The sequence below is a fragment of the Pithys albifrons genome, chromosome 24 (assembly GCF_047495875.1).
Source record: "Pithys albifrons albifrons isolate INPA30051 chromosome 24, PitAlb_v1, whole genome shotgun sequence".
NCBI lineage: Eukaryota > Metazoa > Chordata > Aves > Passeriformes > Thamnophilidae > Pithys > Pithys albifrons.
The window spans coordinates 5,487,334-5,497,213 of record NC_092481.1 but is presented as its reverse complement, the minus strand read 5'-3'; the positions used below and the strand labels follow the sequence as shown (position 1 = coordinate 5,497,213).

At 57.5% G+C, this 9,880-nt stretch overlaps 1 protein-coding gene across 1 annotated transcript; it reads right to left on the bottom strand.

Annotated features, from left to right (window-relative positions):
• Nucleotides 1-6,491: 6,491 nt before the first annotated feature.
• C24H1orf216 (chromosome 24 C1orf216 homolog) lies at nt 6,492-9,414 on the bottom strand. Its single transcript, XM_071576699.1, has 2 exons — nt 9,306-9,414; nt 6,492-7,926 (listed from the first exon to the last, which is right to left on the bottom strand). The coding sequence occupies exon 2, from the start codon at nt 7,908-7,910 to the stop codon at nt 7,098-7,100; it is 813 nt and encodes a 270-aa protein (XP_071432800.1). The 5' UTR covers nt 7,911-7,926; nt 9,306-9,414; the 3' UTR covers nt 6,492-7,097.
• Between the last annotated feature and the right edge of the window lie 466 nt (nt 9,415-9,880).

Here is a 9,880-nt window from a genome sequence, read left to right as displayed (position 1 = left end):
CACCTTCCCCCCAACTCTTAATTTGTCGCTCTCCATCCTTTTTGCCTCCCTCTCCTCCCCCACTCCATCTCAGCTGCCTGATGAATGAAGGATGGGTTTTTAAGCCTTTTTTCCCCTCAAGGCCCTCAGCTCTGGCTCGGCTGCTATCGCTGGGATAAATGCAGCTTTTGGGCCTGGAGCAGCATCCGCCGGAGCCGCGGCCCCCGCGCCGGGTTATCAATCCCCACTCAGCACCACCAGCGCCAGGCTGGGTCCTCTCCACTGGGAGCCCTTTTCCTACCCTCTGGCCACAAGAAAGACCAGTGTGGCTTAATTCTACACAGTATCAACACCAAACAGACTCAGACTACTCGCTTGTCCTAATTCGGCTCTGTATTCCTCGTTTTTCATGAATTTTTAAGAAGTTTCCATTTCTCCCGCCGGGTTCTGGCAGGTTTGCCTGTCCTGGTGCTCGCTCTGGATCCCCCTCCTTGCCCTCCTGGAGGAAACAAAGGAGATGGAAAGTCAGTTTGGAACTCCTCATCCCAGAAAGTTTATGCATGGCTTGAGAAATGAAATCTGTCCCAGCCCAGGGGATGAAAGGGCTGGTGTGGTGATGGGATCCAGCACTTGGTCCTGGCACAGCCGGTGCCACGGTGCCACTGCTCCTGCCAGCAGCACTCAGACGTGGAAATACAGATGGTGCCACTGGCAGGGCAGGGAAAGGAGACTTTGGGAAGGGAAACCAAACGAGATGAGCTCTCAGTGGACTTAAAAAACCCCAAAAGCATTTCTTTGTTGTTTTGCTCAAGTGTGAAATGCAGCCTCCATCCATGACCGGGAGCTGGAAGCTGCCTGCTCCCTCTGGTCCTGTCCAGAGCAGAGAGATTAAGACAGGACAGAGGAAAACGGAGATTTCAAGATGGAAAACACAGATAGAGCCTGTGAATGCAGCCCGGCCGGGCACTTCAGTTGGAAACACACACAGATGCACTGGGAGCCTCCCGCACCCCCTCAGCCTGAGCTTTCCTCCCTCACAGTCATCCAAGGGGAGCTCTGTGGCTGGTCCAGCCATCGCTGGGGGTCAACTCCTTCCCACTGGACTGAGCCTGGCCCCAGGTCTGCACCCCGGGGGTTTCTGTCTCCTGAGGGTGGCAGTGGCAATGCCACAACCCCACGTATATCACAGAGCTGGAGCCCATCCCTGGCAGCCCCCTGCCCCATCCTAATGGGCAGCAGCCCCCAGGAGGAGCTGGCAGCCCCCCACAGGGCTGTGTAGGGGTTTCTTGGCTGTCCAGGCAGAATCTTTGTTTTTAGCCCTCACTCAAACACTCCTGGACAGGCCATGTGCATGTCACTTGGATTATTATCCCCTTGGAGGAATAAAGTGCAGAACTGAGGCTTCTGGGATTCAGCCCAGTGCTTCCAGGGCTCTAGATATTCCAGTGCTGATGCTGAGAACTGGGAAGGCATTCCCTCCAGCCAGACAGCCACTACATCACCCAGGAATGCGCGAGGAAATAATGATGTACGGCTGGCCTTGGGGCACTCTTTGCAGCTCGATTGGCCTCCCTGGCAGAAGAATAACTGAGAGTTTATTGCTGCTCTTCCAGTGATCTTTACTCCCAGCTGTTTTCTCTGGGAGGCCTGGATCCCTGTACCTCAGCTGAAGAGACATGGGCTGCTGGGGAGATCCTGAGTTGTTCCCAGGTGCTGGTTACTGGGATGGGGCTCTGCTGTCACAGGGAAAATGCCCCCTGACCTCTGCCCAAGGCAGGTGATGGGGCCTGGGCACATCAGGGACCCCTTTGTCCCTCCTTCTGCAGGTGCATCAAGTTCCTGGGGCAGCACCAGCACCCTTGGCCTCAGCACCCAACCATCCCCAAAGGAGAGCAACCCTCAGCTTGCTCCTCCACACCACAACCCCCTGTCCAGTACCAAAACACCCACTGCTCCCACACTTTGGAATCATAGAATCAGTTGGGTTGGAAGAGACCTCTGAGATCATCAAGTCCAACCCTTAATCCAACCCCACTTTGATTACCAGATCATGGCACTCAGTGCCACATCCAGTCTCACCTTAAAAACCTCCAGGGATGACCCCCTCTCTGGGCAGCCCATTCCAGTGCCTGACCACTCTCTGTGTAAAGAATTTCTTTCTGATATCCAAGCTAAACCTCCCCTGGCAGAGCCTAAGCCCGTGCCCTCTTGTCCTACTGTTGGTTGCCTGAGAGAAGAGACCAACCCCTTGGTGCTGCACCCGGGCAAACCCCCTGCAAGGAGCCCAAGAGACCTTTCCTGACTTCAATCCCACCTTCCTGGACAGGAGGAGAGAGGAAAAAGAGCATTTTCACCCCAAAATCTGGCAATTCCCAGCTCTCTGGTGCCATTTGTGGAGGGCAAAGGTGAGGTGGTGAATTTTTCCCTTTTCCGCGGTGGAGCTGAGCTGCAAACAGCCCGATTGCTGCGATTTCTCTGTCATTAAAATGTAAATGAAAACAGACACAAAAACAATCTGAATTTCCAGCCGAGTTGCTCTTGCTTAATATTCTACCCCGAAGGGGGATGTGCGGAAGCAACAACATTTCAAAGGGAATCGTTAAAGAAGGGAGGCTCAGACCGCGTTTCCATCAGATACCGCGGCAGAGCCTGGCACGGCACTCGGGATCCCGCCCATCCCAACGCCGCTGGAAAGGACGAGGAGGAAACAGGTCTTGGAAGAGAAGATGAACCATCCAAGCCAGCATGAGGAGGAGGATGCTCTTGCCGAGCAGGGCTGTGTTGGTCATACCCTGGTGTGGTCCAGCTGTGGGTGTGGATGGGCAGGTGCTCTGCAAGGATTGATGATGCCCAGATTTTAACGCATCCAGAGGTTTCAGGAGTGCCCTGGAAGGGCAGCAGGGTTTGCAATGTGTCCCAACCCCTCAGCAGTGCATGTGGGGGGAAGGTACCAGCGTTCCCAATCCTGCCTCTTCCTTGTCCACCCTGAGCTCTCGGGACTGGCGCTGCCCCACTCTCTTTCAAGCCAGAGGTGACTGTATTTATTTTGTATTTATTCTGCCAATATGAGGCAGTTAAAATGAAACCTAAAATACCAAGGAGTGAGAATAGCCTGAAAAATCCTGTGAATGGTGGTTCTGTCCCAGTGGATGCTGCTGGAAAAGGAGAGATGCACCTAGGCTCAGGGTGATGCATGAACTCCCAGGATTTGTCCCCAACCCTCCCATTCTACTGCTTGGTGCCACTTTCCCAGGGCTGCAGGAAAAGGGAGCCTGGCTGGGTAAGGAGCATCTCTCTGTGGAGTGGCAGAGCCCTCCTGCTCCCCACCACCCTCCTGGACCTCCCAGGCAGCAGCAGGTGCCCCCAGCACAGCAGGACATGGATCCTTTAAGGGCTGAGCTCATCTCTCTGGGCAGCCTTGCTCCTTCATGCCATGGGCAGCAGCAGGGAGGGACAGTGACAGTGGCACTCTGGGGGGGTAGGATCCCTCACCCTGCTGGGCACTGCCTGCATGTGATATTTGGGACAAGCAGAGCAGCCCTGGCTGGGCTCACCCTCCCAGCCAAGAGCAAGGAAAGCCCTTTTCCTGCTGTAAACTAAACATGTGGGATCTGGAAGTCTCTGAGACACAATAAACAAGAGATTCCAGGATGCCTTAAGTGTGTCCCAGTCTGCATCTCTGGATGTTCATGTCCTGAGATGATTAATTTTCTTTTGTACTTTCATGGCATGAGTTACCACATCATTCAATTTTATTTTTAAAGACTTCTTTTTTAAGCCCACAAAATACTGGAAAGGGTTAGAGTGGATTCCAATTACAAGGTAAAATATTTCCCTCCAAAGCTTCATAAATACTTGATTTTGGTTTAATGCCATTATTTTAACTTTCAAAGCAAGGCAACATTTGCCAAATCTCACTTTGTGCAATAAAACCAGCCCAGTGTCACAGGGATTTGGTGTAATAACAATAAACTTCCAGAGCAGACTTTAAAACCCAAAGGGGCAGAGGAATTCAAGCTCAGATGCCATGGGGTCCATAGCTCAGATCCCTCTGTGCCAGGGGGAACCCCAGCAGGGTTCCCCACTTCTGCCCAGCACAGTGGCTGGATCCAGATCCTGCTGGTCATATTCCCACCAACCTGGAGGGTTTGGAGCTGGAGCATCTCCCCTGAGAGCCGAGTTATCCACCTCGGATAAGAATCCAGCCCCTTATTTACCAAGGCTTGGCAATCCCTGAGGGTGGGGACATCCCTGGCAGGGGGTCCTGGGGCCCATCCCTGTGCCCAGTCCTGTTCTGGCTCCTGCCCGCAGCACCCATCCCATCTGGATTGCACCCACAGGAGGCTGAGCAGGGTCCCAGTGTCCCAGGAGGTGGGTGATGGGGGCACAGGGGGCCCCTGCCAACCCCCCCAAGCTGGCCCAGGCTCAGCCCTGCAGCATTTTGTGTCTTTATTATTTTTCCCCCCGCAGTTGGTTGGGTTTTTAATTAATTCCCAAATCTCATTTGGGCACTGGAGCTGGGGGTGGAAAAGCTCTGTCTGAAGTTGATTTTGCAAATCAGCTCTGGCCATCTCCAGCCGGGTCCTGGGGCAGGAGCATCGGGCTCCCAATAACCAGGGAGGAAGCCTCTCCCTGCCGGAGCAGATCCACCTCTTTGATGTGCTCCCTCAGTTATTCTTTCATTTCTTGAGCAAATAATCTGGATTTTCACAATGTTTACCTTGGAAATAATTATTTGTGTAAAGCATTCGACCAAGATAAACAGAGAATCGCTCGGTCTCACTGCGGGGCTGGGAGGGCTCATGTTCCCCCAAACCTGCATGGAAAGTGGATGAGGTGAGAAAAGGGCTTGGAGCAGAGCACCCCACATCCTATGGAAGCCCCGAGTGCTGGGACAAACCTCCTGGCACCCCTGGCCGCAGGGCATGGATAGGGATGGAAAAATGCAGCCGCTCTGCCCTTTGTGCCTTGCAGTGTCTCTACATGGACTGTTGCATCTCTGAATTCCCACAGACTCAGAGGCTGGAAAGGAGAAGCAGGAAGGGTGGGGGGAAAAGGTGAGGGAAGGTTCAAAAGGCTGCTACAGCCTCGGTTTTTCATCTCTAGTTAATCTCTGTGAGGCCTGAGGCAAAGTCACCTTTGGGTCAACACTCAGGTGTTGTTATCTGCCATCCCCATCACCCAGAGCTGCCCCCAGCCCTCCCCATCAGTGGGGCTGCAGGGCAGGGTGCTGGGAATCCGGATCCCCCGGTTCCAGCCACTCCTTCCCGGGGCAGAGAGTAAATCCTGCACCCACACTGCACCCCAGTGCCAGCTCCCGCTGCCCACGGCGATGGGAGTTCATGTGACTTTAGTTTTGCAAAGCAAAAAGGCTTCCAAATTGAGCCTGGGTGAACTGCTGGTGTTGGCAAATTGTCTTGATGGCAGGAGCGTGCCCAGGGATGCAGGGATGGGAGGAAGGTGCCAGGATCTGTGCCCTCAACTTGCCACTTGCCCTCACTCCCACCCACACCACTCCAGTCCCTGCAGAGAGCACGAGGTGGCTGCTCCCAGCCTGGCAGGCTTGGGAAGTGAAATAAAGGAACAAATCCAGCCAGGACTTGGCTCCTTCAGCTCCAAGGCTTTATTATTGAAGTGTGCAACATGCCCACAATGACAGGTCTGGGATATGACAGAGGCAGCAGGCGCTGGACATGAGGGAGCAGGAGGGCAGCGAGGGCAGCACGAGCTTTGTGGATGCTGCTGGAATTCTCCAGTGCTGGCAAAGGTTGTTTTGAGTCCAGTGTCCCCTTTGCCACCAAAATGTCCTTTTCAGAGTGGAGTTTTGTGGATCTCCTCACTTTACCCACCGGGAGCAGCCCTGGGTGGGAGCAGAGCCCGGCTGTGCCCTGGTGCTGGGCTGGAGCAGCCTCTGGCTGGTGTGCTCAGCCATGGATGTTTATCCACAGTTCAGGAGCATCTGACAGTGAGTGGATGTTGGGATCTGCCTGGGCTGCTGGATGGTGCTGTCCACTGACCAGGCTGAACTGGATCCTGGTGAAGTGGCTCCTCTGAAGGCAGGAAACAGTTCGGCTGGTGGGACACAGCAGCTCTGGAATCCCTCATCACCCTCCTTTTGCAGATGAGAAATGGAATTAGTTCCCCTCCAGCCAAGCCCTCACTGTCCTGCTGCTGCTCCTCCACCCCAGCACTTCAATGGAATGTGTGTCCTATGGATACGCAGCAAAGCACAGCAAACACACAGCAGCACTTTTTCCATGTCTCGTTAAGATCACTGTTCTTTGGGTTCTGTGTGCAACCCTCGCTGAATAAAATATAGATTAGAAAAAAATACTCTCTTTGCTCTCCAATGATAAATTAATATAAACACCAATAGCACAAATGCAAGAGCAGCTTTGGGATCATGCAGTGTTAGAGCATCGCCCACGACAGACAGACGTGCACACACACACACACGGACCTAAATTAACTCTCCTCTAATACTGACACTAAAAACATACATTGGCATTAGATCATTTGACACTTAAATTTACTTCTCAACACTCTGAGGCCACTTTTCAGAATGACTTTTTTCCCTCTCACAGCCCAGGACATCTCACTCTGACCAACAAGCAACATTTCCCAGTGGCTGGGCCGTGGCTGTACAGACACACTGGTGCAGGTGGGATGTGGGGAGGAAGCACAAGTGCCCAAGTGCTCTGCCAGGCGGGTTCAGAAGCCACACTGCCCTGAGACCCTCCCTGCCCTGCAGCTCCCACATGGGCCCATCCTGGCATGGGCTGTGCCTGGGTCATACAAAAGATTAATTAGATTTAAAGACAACCTTGGTCACCCCGGGCTCAGCAAACCCCAAGGTCCTGAGGCTGACCCAGCCCAGCGGGATGGGGTGCAGGACACAATGAACTCCCATGCAGAGGGAAAATGGAGATGAATGTTTGGGGACTCTTGGCTGTGTTTTAGAGAGAGATGGGAAGGGCAGGGCGGACACCCAAGGGGGTCCGGTGAGTGCTTTGCACAGGATGGAGATGCCACCAGCCAACGCCACACTGGCCAGAGGGCGAGGGCTGGGCCAGGCAGTGCTGGTGGCACCTCAGGGGTGGCACCTCAGGGGTGGCACCTCAGGGGCCAGAGGTGGCTGTGGCAGCCAGGCAGGCCGGGCCCTGCTGCATGCAGCGGATGAGCTCCTTGCGGTTGTCCAGGATGGTGTCGAAACTCTCCTGCAGCCGGTTCTGCTGGTCCACCACTCTCTGCTGGAGGCCGTGGATCCAGCGCAGCAGCGCCAGGCGCCGGTACATCACCAGCTGGATGTGGTGCTTCTCCTTCTCCTGCTCCTTGAAGCGCTCCTTGTCCTGGAGGTGCTGCACAGCCTCTGCCAGTGCTGGGAAGAGGGTTCCCGGCTCGGGCTCAGCCGCCTCTGGCTCAGGGGGGCTCCCAGCGTGGGGGGCAGAGGCTGGAGGGTCCCAGGTGCTGCTGCAGGCGCTGTCGGGGCTGTCGATGCTCAGGGAGCTGCTGGCGTAGCCATTGTCCTCCCCAGGGGAGCTCGGGGGTTTCACACACCCCCCAGCCCCCACCTCAGTGGTGTTTTGGCCCCCGGCCCCTCCGCCCTCCGCTCCCTCGGGGGGGCTGCGCACCCCCTGCTCGGGGAGCCTTGGGCTGGGCACGGCGTCCGTGAGCCGGCCCTGGACCATCTGTCTCTGCATTAATAACTGCAGATTATCGGACGGATTTGTGGTGTTTTCACTCTGGCTGGAGCCCTCCTTTGGCGCAGACCCCGGCGCTGCCCGGCTCCAGTTCTCGTTGCTGTCACACACCTCTCCCACGAAGTTGGAGTTGGAGTCCTGCCCATGCTCAGCCTCTGGCGTGGCTGTGCCCAGTGTTGGGGCACCCCGGCCCTGCTGGAACGGGGTGTTGGGTGGGCAGACAGCGAACATCTCTCTGGTGTCCTGCCTGCAAGAGAGACACAGAGCCATGACATGACTGTGGGGCACATGGGATGGCACAGGCAGAGCCTGGGCAGCTACAGCAGGAAAAACACTCTCTGACTTTATTTACCTCTTTAAAGCTACTGGTGCCATCATGGGCTCAGCGTTCCTGGGCGTTTGGCCACTGCTTTGTGTCCCCAGGCAATGTCATGGAATCACAGAATGGCCTGGGTTGGAACAGGCCTTAAAGCTCCTCTACTTCCAACCCCCTGCCATGGGCAGGGATGCCACCCATTCCAGGGCAACTTCCCACCTGATGCAGAAGTTCAACAAGGCACCTCCCACCCCATCTCTCCTCCAGCCCAACCTCTGTGTGATGCCAGAGGGCACCGTGGGGCACAGGTGTGCACCCACACACGCTGCTCCAGCAGTGTTTGGGCTGTGGCAAACACAGGGGTGTGATTGGAAGGACCTGCTTTTCCAGCAGCAGTAAAATGTATTTCAGCAGGTGCAGCTGCCCAGGCTCCTCTGCACAGCCTCTGCCATCAACCCTGTGTTATGCTGGCAGGCTGGTCTCCGCCAGTGCCCAAACCAGTCACCCCACTGTGTTTCCTCCGCAGGACTGGGAGCAAACTGGGCCAGAAAATGAAAGGGTATCCCAGCGTTCCTTTCCCGGTCAATGGCAGTGCTCTCCGAGCTCTCTCCCACAAGGGCACGCTCACAGGAATCCCATGAAGGAACCCATCGAGTGTCCTGGTCTGACCCCAGACTGCAGTGGGGCAGCAGGAGCGGTGCAGGCACCCCGTGCCCAGCTCAGGATGCTGCCAGAGGACTGGGAATCGGGACCCCCACCCCGCAGCCCCCCCCCACTGACATCTGCTCGGTCCAGGGCTGGGTGCCACCCCCGTAAAACTCCCACACCCCACGAGAAGCGCTGCCCCCAGACAAGCGCTGCCCCCAGGGAATCGCTGCCCCCAGAGAAGCGCTGACTGCTCGAGCAGCGCTGCCTCCCAGGGAAGCGCTGCCCCCATAAAAGCGCTGACTGCTCGAGAAGCGCTGCCCCCCAGAGAAGCGCTGCCCCCCAGGGAAGATGTGCCCCCCCAGGGAAGCGCTGCCCCCCGGCAGACGCGGGGACGGGCGGCTCCGCCGGGGAGGGATGCGCGGGAGGGACCGGCGGGACCGAAATAAGGAGCATCCCTGCCCCGCACAGCCCCCGCAGAGCTCCCCTGAGCCCCCCCGCGCTCCCAGCCCGGCCGGAGGGTCCCGCTGCCCCACTCGGGCTCCCACAGAACGCCCTTGAACACCCGGCCCGGCCGGGGTGGTCCGTGGCGTTGGGGGGGGGGAGGATGCGACCTCCGGGACCCGCCGATGCGCTCCCACCGCCCGCCCGGCCCCAGCACTCACCGCGCCGGTCCAGCCCCGGCCCAGCCCCGGTCCCGGCCCCGGGCTCCGTGAGCCGCCACCGCCGCGGGTGGGAACGGGAGCGGAAGCGGCCACGCGTGGGGAGACGTCACGGCCGCACTTCCGACGGCACCGCCGGGGCTGCGAGGGGGGGGACAGGGATGATGGAGGGGGACCGGGATGCTGGGAGGGAAGGAGATGCTCGGAGAGCGATGGGGATGATGGGAGGGATGGGGATGCTCGGAGGACGACGAGGATGATGGGAGGGATGGGGATGCTCGAGGTGGGACGGGGATGATGGGGCTGACGGGGATGGTGCAGGGGATGGGGATGCTCGGGGAGCACCGGGCTGCGCGGCCGCTCCCGAGGTCGCCCCGTGCCGCCCGGTCCTGCCCGGTGCCCCCCGGCGCTGCCCGCCCCGGACCACCGTGACTGTGTGTATCCCTATGTGTCCATGTGCACCCACTGCATCCCTCGGGAAACTCCCATCCGTGTCCGCCTGGCCTCAGGGGAAAGGGGAAAACTGCTGCTTGTGTCAGGGAGAAGGAGCTGGAGCCCTGAGGCACTCCCAGCTCGGC

Bases quoted from the DNA above. Each gene is read 5' to 3' on its own strand.
- C24H1orf216 (XM_071576699.1), bottom strand. From the start codon at position 7,910: ATGTTCGCTGTCTGCCCACCCAACACCCCGTTCCAGCAGGGCCGGGGT.